General features: G+C 37.4%; 1 protein-coding gene across 1 annotated transcript; it reads left to right on the top strand.

Annotated features, from left to right (window-relative positions):
• On the top strand, positions 581-17861 carry LOC109231028 (endonuclease MutS2). The gene is made up of 20 exons (XM_019396553.1): positions 581-978; positions 1209-1334; positions 1480-1647; positions 1730-1813; positions 1970-2020; positions 2857-2913; positions 3104-3186; positions 4730-4853; positions 4932-4991; positions 5612-5854; positions 6939-7022; positions 7114-7261; positions 8892-9019; positions 12380-12427; positions 12569-12699; positions 12777-12859; positions 13788-13891; positions 14355-14425; positions 16509-16807; positions 16978-17861. Exons 1-20 carry the CDS (start codon positions 709-711, stop codon positions 17133-17135), a joined length of 2520 nt encoding a protein of 839 aa, XP_019252098.1. The 5' UTR covers positions 581-708; the 3' UTR covers positions 17136-17861.

The following is a 22841-nucleotide window of genomic DNA, read 5'->3' as shown; positions in this document are numbered from 1 at the left end:
AGGTGGGTTGGGGCTGCTTGACGCTATTCTCCTTTCGAGTGAATTGAATTACTGCGGCTCAAATATCTTTAATCAAATGGAAGAATGGATGCCTGGTCGTAATTGATCAATAGAATTTTCTGACACAATACAGAAAAAAATCTTATCCCCGTTATGATTTTGTCATACATCATGACAGATGACTAAAAATTTTCAGCATTGTGGCTAAATTTTTGGTGCTCAAAATCTAGCGATTGCCAAAATCACTTTCTAAAATTTTGACAAGCGTACTTTAAAATTACGGTCGAAGGCTATTTTTACATAGAAAATGGGATTTTATGGCTTTTTACAATGTTGAAATTAAGAAAGTGTCTTTTTAGATCTCTCATGTGTATAAGATAAATCTCTTATATATAAAAGTAAATCTCACATGTGTAAAAAAGAGACGGGATCATAAAACTAAAAATAAGTTTGTAAAAAGACTTTTTTTAACAAAAACAAAATTTAAATGGTGATCCTAAAAAGGTCCCTCCCTCGTAATTTTTGTAAATTGAAAGGGGTCGTGGGCTTAAATCTTAATCCTCAAGGCCCAATTGGTGTGGTCTTCGAGTGTAGCCATCAGTCATACTGAAGTTTATCCCGTTTCGCGCACTCTCTCCCCGCCACTGGAACTGCTTGTGTCACTTCCTCTGCAAATCATCTCTGTCCGAATTATCCATTTTCAAATGCATGATGCTCCTTTCAATCTCACTGCTTCCCAATTCATCAGCCTCATTCGCCACCGTAGCATTTTCTGTCCCAAAAATTCACAGTGTTTTCAGGCAGTCCATTCGATTTAAGGTCCATGCCTTCCTAAATAAACCACTGGACTCGAGCTCTGCACCGGCCTCTAATCAACCATCCATACTTGTCGACAGTCTCAGAGTCCTCGAATGGGACAAATTATGCGATTCCGTCGCTTCCTTCGCCGGCACTTCCTTAGGCAAAATAGCTCTCAAGGTTAACTTCCCGTGTAGTTTTTGCATGATGAATTAACTAATTCTTCTCGATGTAGCTCATTCCTGCACACACACAAATGTATATGTAGTTTGGTTGTATGTATATATGTGAATGTGTGTCTATATATACATATGTACATTGTATATGTGTACGAATATGTATGTGTTTGTGTATATATTTATATGGAAATACATAGTAATAATATGATTCTGAAAGGAATAGTGGTGCAGGAACAACTAGGGTACTTGAATCAAACATTTGAAGATAGTCTCAGACTCTTAGAGGAAACGAATGCTGCTGTAGAGATGAATAAGTACGGCGCCATGATGGACTTTAATGGCATTGATATCGAGCTGGTAGGTTCTCACCTTCGTTTATTGACCCTGTGGTGTACTGGTTTTATTCAAAACTTAATCTGGGGAAACTCCTTGTAGTTGAATTTCCTGCTTAAATTGCGAATATTGCAGAATCATGTTATCTGTTTCTCTACTGTTGTTGAAGGTCAAAACTGCCGTACAAGTTGCACGCAGAGGTTTTCCTGTCAGTGGGACTGAAGCAATGAACATTGTAGCGCTACTGCAGTTTGTGGAAATGTTGCAGTCAAATGCCAAAGCTGCAATCAAGCAAGACGCAGAATGGTATCAGCGCTTTATGCCTCTCACAGAAATGGTAATATAATTTCGGTAGCAATGAACTTGTCTGCAATTACATATGGCGCGTTTGTCTCCAATTATTTCTATATTTACTGCAGATTATGGAACTATCCATCAGCAGATCACTAGTGAGGTTCATACAACAATTAGTTGATGATGATGGTTTCGTCAAGGATTCTGCGGTCTGTCCTCATTTTAGTGAACTGCATTGATATTTCAGTTTAGCTATCTTTTTTAGTGTGTTCTACATCTTCTATCATGCAATGCATTGACTCTGTTATTTACCGTAGTTATATTTGACTATTACTAGTCTTATTTGAATTACTTTATGGTTTTAGAGCTCTTCCTTGAAACAATCTCGTGATCAAGTTCGCCTTCTCGAAAGAAAGGTAGAGTTTATTCTTCCCTCTTCTAATTGACTCTACTTCAGCAAAATTGGTGGTTATTACTTTTCTGAAACTTCTTCCCGCTTGAAAATATTTGCTTTAGGAATATTTTTTCTACAAAATTTGGTTTTTGTGAGCCAGTGCATATTTATCCTCTTGGCTGTCATCAGTTTATGTGTCTAGTCATAAGCATAATCTCTTTAGTTGGAGTAAATGTTAAAATCAAAGACTAGTATATAACTATATTATCATGTGGCATGCATACTCTTAAGGTGATGGGCTAATGTTGTACGTTGTTATGTCGTTAATTCTTTAACTGTTTACAAAGGAAAGTCAGTAAATCTCGTGGTTGCATATCTGAACTGACAGCCTTAACATTTGACAGAAGATGGGGATAGTGGAGGTGATAAATCCATTCTACGAACAGCCTCTAGGTTGTTGCCAAGGCATATACCTTTTCATAACTAAAATCCCATCCCAGTTTTTAATTGTTTCCAAATTCATCTCTATATGGAGGAAATTAATACTCCCTACCATGCAGTGCGGCTGATGCAAGCTTGATCTATTGTCTCTGGGTATGGAGTAGGCATAATAATAAAGTTTGGATGTCCTTTGGGATGAGAACATCTAGAAAGCGATAGAGGGATTGCAGGAATTATTATCTTTAATAAAAGCAGCAATTCTTACACATGTCAGGAACCATTTGTCTCTTTGTTGTACTTCTGTTAGGGGAGTACCCACATTGCTGATTGGGTGTGAGATTGTCTGTTCTTTTGCTGTTTCCTGGCCCTAAATTCTCTGCTTGGACACTAACCTATTGCATTCTTTTGTATCTTCAGTTATACCAGTTGATGGAGAGCATAATCAGGAACGGAGTGGAAGAAGCGTCTTCTATGGTAATCCGGCCTTTGTCCTATTCATTCAGTTCCAAACTGGCTTTCCACATATAATTTAGAAACTTAAGCTTTTAATGTGGTGATGAAATAAAAGAGTTTCTCTACCTGAGAGTGTGACCTTAACAGTTGGATGAGGGTGTACCTTTCTGGATTTGTCATAGCACCTTGTGAACCTGATATATTTACTCAGGAAGTGAGTGAAATTGATGGGAGATGGTGCATTAGATCAGGATTTAATCAGCGAATGAGCTTTGAGGGGCTGTTGTTGTCCAGGTGTGTTAATATCTTAAAGTTTCCTCAATCCTCCCGTATTGGGGCTTATGTAAATAACTATGTATAATGTTTGTACATTTTCTTGTCTTTTCTGTCCCTATCTTGAAAGCTCTATATTGGTAGAACATGCTAAGCAGAAGTTGCTGACATCATAAATTAGTAAATGACATAAGCAAAGAATTACTGCTTTGACTAAATTCCACAATTCATGAGGAACTTGTCCGAAGCTCTGTTGCTGAAAATGAGTTTGAATTATTCATTTGTTTCATTTCCTTCCTACAGGAATTCCACGGTTTTATGGCGTCGTAATTCTACTGTTGCATTATACTGTGCTTGATATTTTGAAAAATAAAAACAGGTGCTTATAAAAAGGATGAGAAAAACAAGCTTCTCAAAACCCTCTGATATGGCATTATCTAATGACCAATTCAAAAACAGTTCTAATTCTCTGAACAACTGTTTGACAGCTTGTAAGATTCGTTGCACAAAAGCTGGATAAATCCCTTTTACAAGCTGTAGACGAGCTATTAGGAAACTCTTGGAATTACATCTAATCAGCTATATAAAATTTGATCCTGTTAAATAAAGTTTCAAATTCGATTGGTTTAGGTACTCCAGAAAGTGCATAAAAAATGGCATGATGTTTTCAGTAGGGGATGAGATGCTTTACTCTTTCAAGATCTATTTCTTTCACTCCAAATTGTTGTGGGATTACTATAAAGTGCAGTAACTACATCCAAAAGTTGCAAAAAAAAAAATGTCTGTCCTTTCTTTCTATACAAGAGTTTCTATGAACTGTAACACGTTTTCTTTGATGTTAACAAAAAAACGAAAAGCGCTAGGCAAATGCTGTGATTACATCCAAAATTGTTGCGGGATTACTTTCCAAGCCTCATCTCTCTTTTTGCTAATGTTTCTTGTCCTGCTTCAGAGAGGGTTATTCACATTGCCTGGCATATCCAAGTGAATTCCCCTTGAATTAAGCATCATTTTCCACTGTCTTGATGCAATTTCAGACTACCACATCTTCCCCTGCTTGGGTACTCGGCAAGCACCAATTAGTGTGTTGAGACTTCTTTTTCTCAAATTGTATGCTGTAAGAATATGTAAGAATAGATTGCAATGCTCTTGTTTGCTCCAAGAAGGTTGATACTTGGGTGCTGTAGACTCCGAAAGAGCCTCCTCTGGGAAGTGCAGCATTTCCTTTTACAAAAAGATTCATGAGGCAGTTCAATGGGGAGTTTTCCATTTCCAGCAGCCCTTTCTTCTCCCCCTGATTCTCTTAGCAAGTTGGTTATACATTATTGCATCTATGTAAATTCATTTATTCACTCATTTAAAACAAAATAAGCTATTATTCCCCTCAGTTAAGCCCAAAAGTCGTACTTATCATATTCAGATAGTGCTTTCTTGGTTTTACAAGTTTTGTAGGAAAAAAAGAACTGCTGCTAGATCCAGGGATAAGTTTGACATTATTCATGTCATAAATGCCTCACCTGTATTGTATAACCCATATTCTCTGAGCGGTGATAGTCAATTTCAGTGCTTCAGGTACTGGAAGTGTTGTAGAACCTCTCTCAGCAGTTCCAATGAATGATGCACTCCAGCAAGCCAAGGCATCTGTAGCAAAGGCTGAAGCTGATGTGCTCCTGAAGATAACACAAAAGGTTTTGCTTAACTTATGCCTTTCCCCCCTTGTGCTGTCTTATATGGATATTAACCAGTGGTTTCTTATTTCTACACAGATGCAAGAAGAAATTGATAACATAGAAAACATTTTCAGCATTATGGTTAGGCTTGATGTGGTAGGTTCTACTAGTTTAAATTAAACTTTCTTGTACCTCTAATTATTTCGTTTTTAATTATGTTTTCTTCTGATATCTGTATTTTATTTAAAAGACTGGATCTATATGTTTATTTGATACTATATATGATACCCAAAAAGAGCTTCACATTGGTTGGAGATAGATTTTGAATTGGTTTTATAAGGCTCTGGATCCTATTCTATTAACAACTTCAGCTTAAGATTTTGAGTTAAGTGAGAATGAGATCTAGTTGGCTGGGGTTGGGGCGTCCAACAATGATCCTATTATACCTTGCTGATTGAGTACTAATTTTTTGAGCAGATAAACTATGCCAATTGTGACTGTTTCCATTTCTTTATAAAATGTCATAATATGACTGATAACACTTGAATAATCTAAAGTTCCTAGAAATATTTATTGGTCCTCGGATCCTTAACAAATTCGAAGATGTTTGACAATGCTGTCTGAGACCTGCCAATTTAATGCTCTTTGATCTATTATGTCGAGTAGAACATCGTTCGCCCACTTAGTCGGTTTTATTTGATGTCGGGTATATCGAGTGTTTATTTTATGTTGTTACTGATGCAGTTTATGTTCCATTGTCATTCTCATATCCACAGATCAACGCAAGAGCACGATATAGTCTTGCATTTGGAGGCGCTTGTCCAGACTTATTTTTGCAACAAGATAAGGATAGCTTTTCATGTACTGATGCTTCATTGGTGGCAAGAACCTCAGTGGCATTGCATCCTACACGGAGGAAATGGACAATGTATCTGCCGAAAGCTTATCATCCTTTATTACTTCAAAAACATCAGCAGGCTCTACAGAAGGCCATGAAAGATGTCAAAAATGCTAATGCGGTAAGTCACTCTCCATATCACATGCATATGGAACATGGAGAAGTGTGTGATTCTCCAAGCATTTCAAAAGGCTCCCTCTTATAGCCTCTCTATTGCAACATAATCTGGTGGGTACTTGCATCAAGCAATCTCTCTTTATGGTGTTTTCTATTTTATTAGAGAACAAAGATCCATAGGTTTCCTACATGAACTCCTTCGATTTGAGTTGGAAGCAAAAAGAGTGTCGAGATTATAGCCGAGTTTCATGAAGTATATAAAGATTTGCTATTACAAAATTCATGAATTTATCACTATTGCTTTTGTGCCGATGGACCTCCTTTTGGATTTAAGCATTAGCGACTTGTGTGAGTGGTTAAGCTTTAGTAAGATGGTGCTCTTAGTCTTTTCTCTTTTTCCTTTTGAAACCTTTTGCAAAAGATGTTGTGGTTTTCATTTACCTGGCCAGCTCATATGCATGGCAGCTGAATTACTACTATGTATGATTCGGGTGTGGTTGTGGATTCTTTGGTGGGATATGGCTTTTGGTAAGCCTGTTTCAATTCCATCTCTATTATTATTATCTTATATGGCCACCTTGGAGTAGACCTTCCTTACTAAATAATGCAACCTGTGAAGTCGATAAAGTCTGAGGGTGAGAGTCTGGTGGGAGGTCTTAGAAGTGGGAAAGTGGATCTCAGTGGGATTTTCTTTTGTATTCCTCTTTTTCTTTTTATTCCTTTCAAATGGTTATAGGTTTGAGAGAGAACCTTGAGAAAGTTTTGTTGGGACATAAGCTGTTAGAGACTCTATACTGCTCTATTTTGGATGAAACAGTTAATGCTGCTGTTTAAATCAGCGAATAAATTTATACAGGCCTTACTAGAATTGTCAATGTAGAGATGCCATGGCAATACATCATAACAGTTAGATGCTTTTCAATGTTTTGAATAGCCTTTCTTCTCATATTCTATCATATGTCAGTTCCGTTTGCTGTATTCTCATAACAGTTTTAAGTGTTTTCATCGTTGTGATAACCTAGGGTTGATTTGCGCTTAGTTGAATTACTTTGAGTTCACTAAGAGTTCAGTTGGTGTTTTGTGTATAGGAAATTAGGAGGAGGAAGCAGCAGGGAGAAAACATTATTTTGAGAGAAGAAACCAATATGAATTTGCAGTCCTTGGAAGCAAAAGTAATGTTTTTTAACATGATCACTGAATTTGATGGTGAATGCAAAATTTCCATTGTAGATGAATGAGGTACTTTTTACCTGTTAACTTCAGGTTGCTAAGATGAAAGAGGAACCCCCTGTTCCTGTTGACATATATGTTGCTCAGAACACCCGAGTTTTGGTTATAACTGGTCCGAATACTGGGGGTAAAACCATTTGCTTGAAGACTGTGGGTTTGGCTGCTTTGATGGCAAAATCTGGTCAGCACAAATACTATATATTTACTTTGTTCATCAAGTCAACAACTCACAAAATGCAAAATTCCTTATACATCAATATATTTACTAGACAATATATAATGAAACATCTGAAGATAATTACCAGTATCCTATACAAAGAGGTAATTGAGCACCTGTCAAAAACAGAAAAGAGAGGTAGTTTTAGTTACTTTCCCAAGGTAATTTACAGCTAATTTTCCAAGTTATAACTTCCATTTTTTATTACTCAATGCCGGTAAACTTTACCCCCTCAGACTAGTTAACAGCCCATATGATCTCTTTTAGTGGGGGAAACAGTCATTCAAGACCAACCTTGTCCGACTCTGAAACATCTTAAGTTTGTTTTCTTCTGTTATTACTCTTGCAGTAATACTTCATTCATTAATATCATTTTGCTCACTCTTCGGCAGGACCATCAGTATAGCCAACGTAAATTGGGGTACAAAAATTGTATACATGCCTGACATCCTGTCCATCTGCATTTCTCTGCCTTGATATTATCCTAATATTGAATTTGCAGTTCTGCCAAATGATTATTTGGGCAGCTTCTCTTGGCTATGTTTCTTGTTCCTCCTGAAATCACATGCTACTTATACTAGCGCATCTCGACTATTCCACGAGTTATATGCATCCTCTCACCAGTACAGGTTTTCAGTATGGGTAACTCTGCTCATAAAAGGCTTAGACAAATGGGAAGAAATCACCTAACTTTTTCTGCCCTTATTGGGATTCAACCCCTGGTTCCCATGATCTTTTTTCCAGCTTCATTGACCGTTAGGCCACACCGTTGGATGCATTACACCTAACTTCATTGCTACTGTCTTTGCAGCGACTCTTCATATCACACTTTATTGGCACTGCATAATTTCCATATGAAAATCATCTTTGACAACAATAAAATCATTAATTGCATCAAGCTTTCTCAGTACATTTTAGAGGTATAACGAGAAAAGGAAATAAAGAAGGCGATTGCTTAGCAGAATTATGTAATCAAACTTAGATTATGGTGATAGAGGAAGTGCTGGTGCACAAATTGTTGTTGATATTATAACTTTTGATATGCATAATAATCATCTGAAAGAAGATATTTCTGTTTGAATAGCTTGTTATAGCTGGTCATATAACTTATGCGAGATTACTTTTGGGAACCTCAAGCACTAATGCTTGAGCCTCATCTCAAAAGTAGCTCTTGAAGGAGGTGATTTATTGGTCTTTTAGCTTGAAAGCATCTGAACTTGAATACTATTGAGTTGGGATTAATTGATTGTTGACTCGTGAAAAGATACTCAGAACTTTTTCCTTTTTTTTTCTTTTGTAAGAAAGTTTGCTCTCAGGTTGAATCACCTAAGGTGAGCATCAATGTATTTAGAACAAAGAAAATGTGAGAAGAGAATAGGCTATTTTCTCATAGTATTATCTATATACCTTTTCCTATGTTGTTTCAACTTTGTTATTACAATTATTTCTTCTTTGTCATCCTTAGGATTTTTGTTGTCATTTAAGCAAGAAGCGCTTTCTGAAAACACAAACTCTAGGTGTTGCACTAAAGTACGTGTATTTACGTAATCTTATATTGATGTGCATAACTTTTAAAGTCGCACTAGATTTGCAGGTCTGTATGTGTTAGCATCAGAACCAGTGAAGATCCCTTGGTTTGATTTTGTATTTGCTGATATTGGTGATGAACAGTCCTTAACCCAATCACTGTCTACCTTCTCGGGGCATCTGAAACAAATTAGTGTAAGTTAATGAAGTTCCTTCTGGAATTTTTGGCATTTCCTTTACTAGCCTGACATGATGTGGCCATGTCGTCGCTTCTTACCCTTTTCCTTGAGGATGGACATTTGAAGCTATATATAATCAAGAAATTATCTAGATTGTACATGTATAAAGGCTCTTGTTTAATTTAAATATCGACCACCATCCTGGTATACGCTCTGCTCCTCTAGTGTAGGAACTTTGGATCTGGTTTATATTGCAGCTCTCCAGGAGTAAAGCACACACATAGTAATAATGCGACGAAAATGAGCAGCATCATCTTACGCGCACATATTACATTACCTAAACCTGCTAACTTTTTTGCATGGAAGTTCTTGTCAAATAAAGGGGGAGAGAGGAAGGATTCCTTTTGTTTGTACGAACTCTCGGGTGATTGTTAATTACAGACAGTCGACCTTTGTGGATAAATGAGGAGGCATATCCAGTGTGTAGTCAATATAGTACCTGTGGAAGGTAGATTCATATTTAAATTGGTATGAGCTTAATCAAGGAAGGTGTATTAGACCACCTATTGGAAAAAAGGGATATTACAGGAAATGAATAGGAAGAGCCAAAGAGGAGGGTCCAAAGTTACAACCGATATAGTTGTACTCCCTCTGTTCTGAATTTCACTTACATAATTCTACAATTTGAGGTTCAAGTTGATTGCACTTGTCATCATTTCCAGTATGGTGATTCAAGGACTTTTGTTTCTTTTTTTAAGAAAAAGAACACTTTAGAAAGTTCTAAATGATAAAACTGTCAGTATCAGAAGGGGGGCCAGCCTTGGAGCAATGGTAAAGTTGTCTCCGTGTGACCTATAGGTCACGGGTTCGAGCCGTGGAAGCAGCCACTAATGTTTACATTAGGTAGGCTGTCTACATCACATCCCTTAGGGTGCGACCCTTCCCTGGACTCTGCGTGAATGCGGGATGCCTTGTACACTGTGTTGCCCTTTTTTTTTTTTTTATCAGTATCAGATCAAAATATTGGATTGGAAGGTGTTTGATAACTTAGGGGCATGTTAGTATGTCAAAAGCTAACTAGGTTGAATGAACTGGGACAGAAGGTGAAGACATTATTTTATAACTTTGGCTAAATAGTGAACATCCCTGGATGGAGCTGAGAGAAAAAACAGATTATGTGCTGATGATGTAGAGATGATAATGCTTAGCTGACTGGCATGTGATATCCAAGTTGTAACCATGCAGATGGCCTAGCATTCTGTATACTTACTGAATCAGTTGATATAGTTATAAGATGCTTAGAGCCCGTTTGGATTGGCTTAAAAAAAAGTGGTTTTTCAGCAGAAATGGCTTTTAAGCCAAAAAACAATAAGTTGGGGTTGCCTAGCTTATTGCTTTTGGCTTATTTTAAGCAGTTTTTAACTTTGCCAAATACTACAAAAAGCTAAAAAGCTTATTTGACCGGCTTAAAAGCCAATCCAAACACCCTCTTAATGTTATAATAGGATGTTTTTGCTTCCTAGGAATTCTTTAGCATCTTGCACAGGAGGCATGTTGACGAGCGCAAACACAACACGAAATTAATTCTTGCTAGCCAAAGATAGTATAGTTATGAATATCATCTCCACAAGGATTGGATTTAAACAATGTTCAAGTAATTTCTAGCTTAACGCTATTCAGGATTATTAACACGTTGGTTGGGATGATTAATAACTAAAATTAATTATGAAACTAAAACAATTAACAATTGATCACTAGAAGACAAGAGTTGAGCAACACTGAAATATCAATGGGAGAAATAAGGGTCGTGACTGGATAGGTGCAAGATCGCTATTCGGGTTCTAACGCTAGTTCAATTCACTCTAATGTTCTAATGATTCTCACGAATTCACTCGATAATTAGTTCAAACGTGTAAGCAAGACTCTCTCTATATTAAATCTTAACTCTACGAGGTGAACTAATATAAACACAGTGAAAATATGCAAACATGCGTTAATGGATTAGTCTTCAAGAAACGTTTTCTCGAAAATTCTCCTAACTTGATTTAATCAACAATTCAACAAGCTCTTTCGATTACTTAATTGAATTAGTGAATTAAACCAAACAAAATAATGCACGATAGTCACCACACGATTCCTCTTTTGATTAAATAAACTGATGAATAAAGTTGCAAACTATTCAAAGCTCCATACACGAATTCAAGCAAAGAACTAGAGTTAAAAACCACAAATATCAATCAAAACACCATATCCGTCAAACCCTAAGGGAAACTACTCCGTAATCATGGAGGAAGTCATTACAAATATAATTAAAGAGTAAGAAAACATCAAGCTAACGTTACAATCCAAACTCCCGTATTGAATTGATGGAAAGATGATGAAATCTTGTGTCTTGTAGCCTCCAATGCTCTCCAAAAGCTTCCAAGGTCAAAAGTCCCCTAAAAATTGCATTTTTGGTGTATTTATACCATGTAGGAATGAGCCGGGGTGAATCTACCCTTTCCTAGCCGAAACAGGAATACCCTGTAAAAATTGCACGGTGTGCCAGTGGAGAAGTTAAGAGAACGATTTCTGACGGACAACAGCACAATACACTGCCGCGCTGCCCCATGCGCCGCCCCACGCAGCGTGGCTGTGTAAAATTTCCAGAGTAATTCATTTTCTTCAATTTTTGATATCCAGACTCGGCTCTTGACCCCCGAACGTGATCCCGGTTTAATTTCTTGGATTTTTACTCAGACTTCAAAGCTCCAAATCATTCGATTTAGCTCCAGATTATCTTCTTAACTCGGAATCACTTCTTGCAAGGCATAAAACACGTAATAAGTGCAATTCACTATCATTTGAGCTCAAACACATGTAAAATGCAGTAATTAGAGTGCAAACTATGACTAAAACACATGTTTCTAGCCTACCATCACCTGTTTACCAGACTATCAGCTACCTTGATGGATTGATTAGCGGAATTTGGCTCATTAGCACTTTAATGGTTTTATGAGGTGCTAGATCTTTGTCCAATATTAGATATTTGTTGTCCATGATTCTGGATTGTTTTGCAAAAAGTTTCAGGAATGCGTTTTCTTCAAATGCTCTGTTGGCTTCCTTTTCCTAAGGTGTTCTTTTTCACGAGGTCAATATTCAAACTAACTTTAAGGTCGAACCTTTGATGCAAAATGTAACACAAGCTTAAATTTACTGTTACCATTCTTGATCAAAGACAAATCCAATTTAGTGCATTCATCAACTAGTTGAACTCTTGAATGTGTCTCTAATGATATTGGCAATTATTGACCAGCTACAGTTAATGTTTATGAATTTAAAGCGTTCCTTTTAGATCCAAATGCAGAAATTTTATATAATTTCTTGTCAAATGCAGAAAATCCGGTCTCACTCAACAGACATGTCACTTGTGCTATTAGATGAAGTATGTACTGGGACTTCAGCAGTTATTCATTGTTCTTCCAGAGGCACAGCCATATTGTTGCTATGAACAAGTGAAATTATGCATGGAATGAATGGACATTTTTCTTCAAAAAGACCAAAATGTGTATTCTTTATCTTGTAGGTAGGGGCTGGGACAAATCCTCTAGAAGGAGCTGCACTTGGGATGTCACTACTGGAATCTTTTGCAGAAGCTGGGAGTTTGTTGACTATAGCTACAACACATCATGGAGAACTTAAAACCCTTAAATACAGGTGCTCAATGCTAAGATGGAACTTTTATTTGTGACAAAAGACTCACCTCCTCTAACATCTTGGTGCTACATTGACAGCAATCATGCCTTTGAAAATGCATGTATGGAGTTTGACGAAATGAAGCTGAAACCAACTTATAGGATTCTTTGGGGAATACCAGGTTTTCCTTGTATCCATGTGGTAGTTTCTTGATTAGCTTGGAATTTCTTACCTGATGACTGATAATTGGATGTCATGTTGCTTCTTGTGGCGAAAAGAAGAGAAGAAATACTTCTTACTTGGGCTTAAAAAGAAAAACATGATACCTCATTGGTCTCTGATCAAATTTTGCAGGGTCACAATCTCAATGTCACAAAATATTCTTGAAATGCAGTTCCTTTTATTATACTCTCTACTGTTATACTTAAGCCAGTTATTGAAAACCTGTACACTTTCAATCATCAATAGATATTCCTCAGATAAATCGTTTTCATCTCATCATAGAAATAGTACCAAGTAAAACCATGGAATACTTTATATCAAATCAATTTGTACTCTTATGTTATTGAATCACCATGGAATTTTGGGATTGCACCATTCTGCACAAATAAATATGCAGATATTCAATGATAAATCATTTTTACTGGTTCAAAATATACTTTGCACTATCACATATGTAAATACTCACTCCGTCTCCAAAACTGGACTTACTTAGAAGTTTTAGAGTCAATAGCTTTCTTGTTTCACCATTATTATTTTATTATTTCTTGTATTTTGAACTCTTACATATGTGTTTAAAATTTCTCCTTATGCACTTTCCGTATCTACAGAATTCAAATTAATAGACATTTGAATTGGGACTGGGTTAGCTGATGCACTACATATCCAGTTACCTTTTATGTGACCGGTGAAAGGGGCAGGGGTACGATTACAAGAGAAATAAAGGATAATTGCATATACAGATTTCGGAGGATATTCTCTCCATTCGTGGAATTTTTAACAATCTACAGTAGATAGTTTTTGATGCTTTGATGTCTTCTTATCATTTGGTGATTGTGTCATTGAGTTTTTTGGTAGTATTTCTTATTTTCAGACTTCTCCAACTGCAGGACGGTCAAATGCAATCAATATAGCCGAAAGGCTCAGGATACCTGATATCATTGTGCACAAGGCTCGTGAACTTTACGGAGCTGCTAGTGCAGAAATCAATGAGGTACTTGCATATGATACCATTAACTTTTGTATTCAGGATTTTGATACTTGTAATTGATTAAAGATTTGCATGGAATGTTAGTAGTCTGCCTTATATTGCTAATGTGCATACATCCTTTAATTTTTGTTCCATATATAGATGGCTTACCGAGATCCTAGATTTATTGCCACTCTGTAGAAGCATTTGTACCAAGAAATTTGCTGACCTTTCTTTAGCTTCTATTGATTTTTGCTTCATTAGTTATTTTCTATTGGTACTGGAAATCAAAAGAACCTTCTCATCATATCGTTTAGTTTTAGAATTATGCGCAAGAAAAGTAGTTAGTTCAGACACAATGAAGGTAAGTCCTTGTGACATCATATTTGTGCATCTGAATATACATGAATTCTCTTTTTCTTTAGCACTTCGATTTGTATTGACTAGCAAGTGCTTTTCTCAGACGTTTATTAACATTGTACTGCAGGTTATACTTGACATGGAGAGATTTAAGCAGAACTTTCACGAGCAAGTTCGTGAATCACAACATCTTCTGAAGTGAGGATCCTTTGCTTACCTTAGCTGAATTGGCATGAAATTTCATCCAAAAAGCAATCTTCACTTTAATGCTAAATCCCATATAGCCTCAGAATTCACCAAAATAGAATTATCCTCCCTTATGCAGTAGTTTTGGTCGTTGAAACTGTTTCAAGATGGATTTGGTTCCGTTATGGATCTCAATCTTCTCTGCATTGATAGGTGTTTAGCATGAGGATCTGTTCCAACCTAATCAAGGAGAAACAAATTAAAGTAAATCATGGCACTCTATGGCAATCAGTTACCTTGTCCCTTGGTACTGGATTAATACTAGTTGGCATCCACCTGAACCTAAGATGCTAGAGTGAGAGAAGTGTGTGTGAATATAGAAAAAAAAGGGACGATATGGGGTAGTAGAAGGTAATTGAAATATGGTAATTACGGTAACTCCCACCTGCAAAAGCAGGAAAATAGCGACAAAAGTCTGGCTTGGTCTGCAGAAGCAGAGTGCAAATCATGAAAGTTACGGTTCTGGGGGCAGTAGTCGGTGAAATGTTTACCGGTGGCAGATTTGGTGGAAGTTTGATGGAAAAGGCTTCAGGTTAATCTTGATTTATGGTCTATGTTAGATATGCTGATGGTGGCTGGAAAATTTTGTGAAAGCAGTTCTAATCAATGCTATCACTAGAAATGCTCTGTTGCATTTTACATTCAATTAGTTTCATCATCTTGAAATGAAATCAGGAAGAAAGAATAAAGGAAAGAGAAACATAGAAAGCCAAGGAAAGTAAATGAGTTGTTTCCAATGTTGGAAAGTATGGAATTCCTGTCCAGTTTGTGTGCCAGTGGCTCTTGTAATAAGCACAAAGGTTAGGTTGCCTTTGTTTCACTAATCATAGATTTATGTCCTTCAATGCTTCAATGAATGGGTAATAGTTAATACAATTGCATCCTTATTTCATACCATTAGGATTAGAAAGAAACGAAGAGGCTGTGTACTTGCATGGTATAAATACCAAGTAAATATTATGGTGTTTGTCATCTTGAAATGAAATCAGGAAGAAAGAATAAAGAAAGAGAATTATAGAAAGCCAAGGAAAGTAAATGAGCTGTTTCCAATGTTGGAAAGTATGGAATTCCTGTCCAGTTTGTGTGACAGTGGCTCTTGTAATAAGCACAAAGGTTAGGTTGCCTTTGTTTCATTAATCATAGATTTATATCCTTCAATGCTTCAATGGATGGGTAATAGTTAGTACCATTGCATCCTTATTTCATACCATTAGGATTAGAAAGAAACAAAGAGGCTGTGACTTGCATGATATAATTAGCAAGTAAATATGACGGTGTTTGTCATCTATCAATATTATTGGATCCCTTCTAATTTTGTCCACTTGAAAAACAATCTCCTCTACTTTCTATCTGAGATATCAAACAACGAAAAGAGGGTAAATACTTCCAGAAGGGAAAATCCATCAACCCCTCCATTTTTCATCCTTCTCCTTTCCTTTTGGCTGGGGCATAAAAGGGGAAAGGAAGGGCGTGATGATGATCGTACCTTGACCCTTTACTTGCACCAAGTGGATCTCTTTGTTCCCTTTCTAGTTGACTCACATGTATGTAGAGGAAAATGGAGAACCTCATTTTCTAAGAAGAAATTTCTTTAACAGGGAGCTGCTGCTTCGTTGCACTTTCTCACCGTCTTATTATATGTGACTGTATTTGATTTGACCAGTGTTTAAGATGTTAATTTGACTCATTGCATTAGTGATAGTGGAAGAAAAATATTAAATTATGGTTGAAAGTTTAGTTTGATGGGAGAGGCATCATATCAAAGTTCAGATTTTAAAACTCTCTTTATACTAGTAATTGAAACTAAAATGGAAAGAGTCATATAAATTGAAACAAAGGGAGTAGCTTTATTTGATTGGGATCTCTGCTGGTCATTTACAAATTTAGAAGTTTTTGATGATTTCGAATATTTGACATTTCATTTCTTCAGGGATTGTGTATTTCCTAGGCAGCCTTTTGGTCTTTTTTCTTGTAGTAAACTGATTATTGAAAATTAACTTTCTCACACGTATCTGTTCTTGTCGATTTGGTTTAGACTCACTAAAGGTCTCCATAACAAGTTGGTTATAGCCCGAAAGAAAGTGAATGAACACCGCATTAATCAAAGATACAGAAAGGTACAAGAGATATCCGAGGCAGCAGCAGCAGCACGATCTTCCATTCACAAGAGAGCACGAGAATATCGTGCAGTTTCAAGTCAACCATCCCAGAAAATACTGGAAAGTAATGGACACACATCAGCTACAAAAAGTGAAGCTAAATTGGAAAAAAGTGAAATTTCAGAGGCAACTCCTGCGGTGTTCTCTGCCAGTACATCCAAGTTACCTGTTTCAGGTAACATAATATTCCTTTTTTAAAAGCTTTTTGCATCTTTTTTTCTCCTGTATATCTTTTTTTGGTGATCATTCATGTCAACGGTTTGCGCGCTTATATTATATTTCCTTTATTTACATGGGTCAAATATCCACTACTGTTGGTGATGATCTATTTTACCTATGCTGCAGAAAGAAGGAAACTTCCCAGTGTTGGTGATTCAGTCCTTGTTCCTTCACTTAACAAGCAAGGTTTAGTCCTAAAAGTGGATCCTTCTAGAGAAGAACTATTAGTACAAGCTGGTAACATGAAGCTTAAGCTTAAAGTAACAGATGTATTCACCAGGTAGGTTTTTCATAACTCCCTCCTGCAGTGAGAACTGTCCTTGGGACTGGCACTTAAAACCCAGTTTCTCGCCACCTGCAATTGCTATGACGGAACAGTTAAACTTGCTTGACGTGGATAAAGAATGGTTGATGGGTATATTTTCTTACTGTTACAAATGAATAGTAGACTCGGGACATATTTGCATAGCCCGAGTATATTTATTTTTTCTCATAAGGTGTCGGCTGAGTCCTAAAGCAACATCCATTCATCCCTTGACGGAGCTTATATCCAGTTACACGAGATGTATCTCATGCTATTTGACTAGGTACTACCATTAAGATCTTTGCACGTGAGGAAATGTACTAAATGTTTGCAGCTGCGCCATTCTCACAATGTTTTGGCGTTTTAAAGGGTGGAGAAGGTTTCATCAAAGAACATGCCCAGTAAGCAAGCAATCACTTTTAGCAAATGCATATAGTCACATGCGAGGAACTTTGTTGAGGTTGCTCTGTGGGTTATGCGAATGTTGTGGGGAACTTCTGATTGGTCCTCGTTCAGTACTTATTGGTTTGAGCTTGTAAAGTCAACTGCTAGATTCTGAGTGACATTATATTATCAATTTTTTGTATTGAAGTTGCTTAGTTGCCTTGGCAGTTGTGTGTACTTATTAACTCTGTTGTCCACAAAAAGGTACATAATTTATACTTTCTACTTCCTTAAATGATATTAATGTCTGCCTAATTAATTAGTCGCTATTCCCTATTTCCACCTTTAATGTTCGATTTTGACTGCAGACTAAGGGGTTGTTTGGTAGGATGCATTAAGGGGTTGTTTGGTAGGATGCATTAGATAAAATAATGCATGCATTAGCTTTGTGTATTAATAATACCTTGTTTGGTAGACATTTTGAACATATGCATTGGTTATACAAGCATTAGTTATACATCCTATTTGGTATTATCCTATGCATAACTAATGCATAGAAAACCATGGTATAGCAATGCAATGGGTTTTAATGCATGCATTAGCTTAGTTAAAGACAAAATTGTCCTTCAAAATTTATGCTTTGGGTTTTAATGCATGCATTAGCTTAGTTAAAGACAAAATTGTCCTTCAAAATTTATGCTTGATTAAAATATGCTAGTTATTATATTAATGCAAGTTTAAAATAATCCAAATAGTGAGAAATAAAATTATATCTCTAGTAAATAAATAATTTTTTTTTTATAAATAAATATTTAGTTCTATATTACAATATAGGTAGACAAATCAAATATTTTTTTGTAAACTTTTTCATATAAAAATATTTCTCTAACATATTTCTTTTAAAAAGTTAGTGATGGACTAGTTTTGGGGGCATTTTTTTAAACAAGCAATTCTTTTAGAAATTGTGCAATGCTTTAATACATCAAACCAAACAATGGATAAGAAATATGCCAGCATAATTAATGCAAGCATAATTAATACCAGCATTACTAATACATCCCATTCAGCATTATTCTTATGCACCCTGCCAAACGTCCCCTAAGAGTGTGAAGTCCTCACATGCAGTGCCGTCGGTACTTCAACTAGGTAATTACTCATTAGCCTAAATGCCTGATGAGGAGCATCACTATTTGGGTGCCGTTGTGCCAGCAAAAACAAATTAAAAAAAGGCAGAAAGTGTATGCCTGCATCTCGTTTCCATGATATGAGACTTGGAGCATACATTTTGTATTCAAGTTTCTCCCATCACATAAATAAAAGAACAGCAACTTGGATTGCATAGACGATGTTCTTAACTGGAATACAGAAGAGATGGACCAAGTTTGATTCCCTATTAGTCGTTGGGAAGTATTAAAGAATTCAGTCTTATTCTTCGCCCCAAGTTTAATTCTTGAAAGTTCAGAACATAACTGAAGCATATTACTGAAGGATGCGATTACAAGGTACACGAGCAGTTCAATGCAACTGGGATTGAATCTAAACTGCTCCATATACTACGACTACTACAAGCTAATACGCCCGCCCATAATAGGATTATACAGATTAATTCAATTTGACATGAAGATACCTAAGTCAACAGTATATAAACCTGCTGGCAGCAAGATAGAAATGCATTGTGTCAAACAATCTGCTGGTTGTTGTCACCAGTTGCTGCAACCCATCCAAAATCAGAACTGACGTCCAGAAAATAAAACATGAAAACCAGGAAATTGCAGCACAGCAGCAGAGAAGTGAGAACATAGAAATAGGAACAAAGAGACACAAAAAACAGGGGAAATGAAAAGTAAACACGCAGTCCTGAGTGACCAGAAATAGCTGCCTTTATTAACTGTCCTCCCTACGTACTCCGCTGTAAATTCTACTTCTCCCCCACTTTTAAGGCCTCCTATTTTTTAATGAGTCCGGAACCGAAATGCAAGTATTTTGGACTCAAAATACTTTTTTAGGCAGAAAAAAAATTTAGTTACCAAAATATGTAAAACGCGGTTTAACATTGCATTTTACATAAAATGCGTTTTAATACCGCGCTTTACCTGGAAGATGATAAGACGGCTATGTAAAGCGCGGTTCATTAACGCGTTTTTACATAAAACGCAGTAACAAATCGCGTTTTACATGTTTTGTGGGCCCACCAATAACTCTTCTGCGCTTAACTGACATAACAATAATTCAAATATGTAAAACGCCCTTTTAAACTGCGTTTTACTTCTAAAAGTTTGACCCCCCCTCCCCCCACCTCCCTCCCCGGATTGGGCATTGCCTTATTTAAAGGCGTTAAGGGTTTTGAGAAAAAATCATTCAGAAATACTCTAACTTCGTGATAAATTTTTCTTGTTGTTAAATTCTCAAGCTTNGATTGAGCAAACGTTCGGTGAATCTTAAAATAACCGGAAGATATCCGTATTCTGTGACTCTGCAAGGGGTTACTTGTTATGCTGAGTTTAACATCAAAGGCGATGAAACTCTGAAAGATTTTTTGGGGACTCCGGATGAATATTTATTGTGATAAAATTGTTGGAAATGTACATCAAGGCTGAAGACGTTCGCAATAATGAGGATGCGGAAAGCAGGGATAACCCTCAATCATCGGGTGGTTATTCTGGAGCAGTTTTAGCCCAACAGGTTCCGGCCGAAAGAGTTTGGCCGGATCTAAACTTATCTTCGCGGGCGAACGAGGAGCGACGAAATAATTTCTCTCCTACTTTACATAATCCACAAGACGACTGGTAAACTTTAATTTTCCTTTGTGTTACGATGTTTATTTTTTGTTGAATTGAATTTGTATTAACACTCATATATTCCACATGGGGTACCGTCCGGATATGAATTTTACAAGTTATGATCCCACGCCCAGTTGGAATATGCGTAGTTTTGGCGTGTTGGATCACGGTGATCCATCCGAGAGTCATCACCAACACGAAAATGTCCATCATGGAATGTCAACACAGTACGACTTGTAAGTGAAGTGATATAGCTATACGTAAAGTATTTATCAATTTGAGTAGCTTATCATTTTGTTGTTTGAACAGTGAAAACGAGCAACTTGATAGTCCTGACCTCACTCAATTGCTCGTAGACGACGTATTTACTCGTGATTTGGCAGATGCGCAGAGTTAGGAAGATAATAGTGATTATGCCAACAATGCCGATAAGTTTGGAGATAACACACCCTTCTCTGACGAGGGTGATGATGAGGAGGAAGCGAATGTCGAACCTGAGCTGACAAGGGAGCATGCTCCTCCACCTCCCGTTAGACCAAGAGTGTACGAGTCGCACGTGCCGTTTCATTCAAGGCATATTCCCTACCTTGATAATTTGCCAAGTATGTCGTATGTGGATGCCCTCACAAGGGATCTTGACGAAATACGGTCAGCAATGTGGGATGAGTCTAGACCAACGGTGCCGGCAAAGGGCATGTATTTTCCCGATAAAGCTCGCCTACCAGGACTTGTAAAATGTACAGCGTAAGAGATTGTCGTGAGATGATAGTATGGGAGTCAACTCCGAAGGTATACAAGGTTATATGCCGTAGATACTTTATGGGTTGTAACTGGATGCTGCGTGCGAGCAAGAAAGAAACAGGGTTGTGAAAAGTGGGTAAATATATTAGCACCCACGTTTGTGAAATGGACACATACAATGAAAATCACTTCAACTTGGATGTTGACTTGATTTCTCGTCTTGATTCCGCACTTAGAAGTGTCCATTAGGTACAAGATCAAAGAGTGTATTACATCCGTCCACCAGGAATATGGGTGTACTATTACCAAAAGAAAGGCATATCTTGAGCACAAACGTGCTTTTGAAATTATTTATGGTGACTGGGATAAGTCATTTGCATCTCTACCCAGGTACATGGCCGCACTGAAACACTTTAACCCCGGGACTGTTGTTGAATGGAAGCATGAGCGGGGTCCAGGAATACCGGAATATATATTCAGATACGTGTTCTGGACATTTAAACCAGCAATTGATGGTTTTGTGCATTGTAGTCCGGTAATTTCCATAGACGGTACTCATGTCTATGGAAAGTATCATATTAAGCTGTTGATCGCCGTTGCAGCAGATGCTAATGACAAATATTTCCACTAACTTTTGCCATTTGTGCCAATGAAAGCGAAGAGATGTGGACGCTATTTTTGAACCACTTGAATCAGCACGTTGTCAAACAACGTTCAGGTATTTGTCTAATATCTGATCGGCATGGTGGTGTTTTAAGTTCTGTACAGCATTTGCCTGAATAGCAGGAACCCTATGCATACCACCGTTACTGTGTGAGGCACTTCAAGGCCAATTTCCAGAAGAAATATCCCAACAAGGACTTGCATGATTTAATGTGGATGGCTGCAACTGAGCACCAACAGTGCAAATTCAGGAGGCGCATGGAATCGATCCGGTAGTTACACGAAAGAGCCTATAATTGGTTGATGCGACATGAGCTTCACAAGTGGACATTGCATGCTGATGGTGGCAGACGATGGGGAACCCTGACTACAAATGTGTCGGAGTCATTCAACGGGTTATTGAAGTCTGCACGTGGATTGCTTGTCACTGCCATGGTCCGGATGACATTCAAACAGATGGCGGAGAGGTTTGTTGAAAGGCATAAAGCTGCATCGGAATTGATGGAAAAGGGTGTTGAATTTATGCCAATACCGATGAGAAGATTTGAGAAATACAGGAGGCGAGCAAATTGGCATTCATATTTACAATATGATCACGATCGGGGTGTTTTTGAAGTTCGCACCGCTATCCGTCAACACCGGGGGAATAATTTGCACACCATAAATGAAGCCAGCAGGTTGTGTTCATGTGGGAAATGGACCATCTACCACATGCCGTGCTCACATGCCATGAAGTGCTTTAAACATACAAGATTATGGGCAACCAACCATGTTGATAGGCAATACAGTGTTGCTGCATACTTAAACACATATAGTGGGCAGTTGCAGCCAGTGGGTGCTGAGCATTATTGGCCGCCGGAACCATTTAAAATGCTATGTAACAAGGACTATTTGCGCAAGCTACAAGTGCAAAAGAGAACACGTATACGGAACCAAATGGATGTTGGTGATACCGTTTATGCGCGTAAATGTGGCATATGCTCGCAAACAGGACACGACCGTCGTAAATGTCCTTCAGCTGGTTTGGATGGCGGTGGTAATCCAGCTCCTGGTGCAAGTTCATCTATTGTGCTCAACTATCAACGATACACGTAGTATTTTGTTTTCGTAATATTTTT

The sequence above is a fragment of the Nicotiana attenuata genome, chromosome 8 (assembly GCF_001879085.1).
Source record: "Nicotiana attenuata strain UT chromosome 8, NIATTr2, whole genome shotgun sequence".
In the NCBI taxonomy this organism is placed as follows: Eukaryota; Viridiplantae; Streptophyta; class Magnoliopsida; order Solanales; family Solanaceae; genus Nicotiana; species Nicotiana attenuata.
Note: the sequence above shows the minus strand (reverse complement) of the source record. Positions and strands in the feature narration are given on the sequence as shown.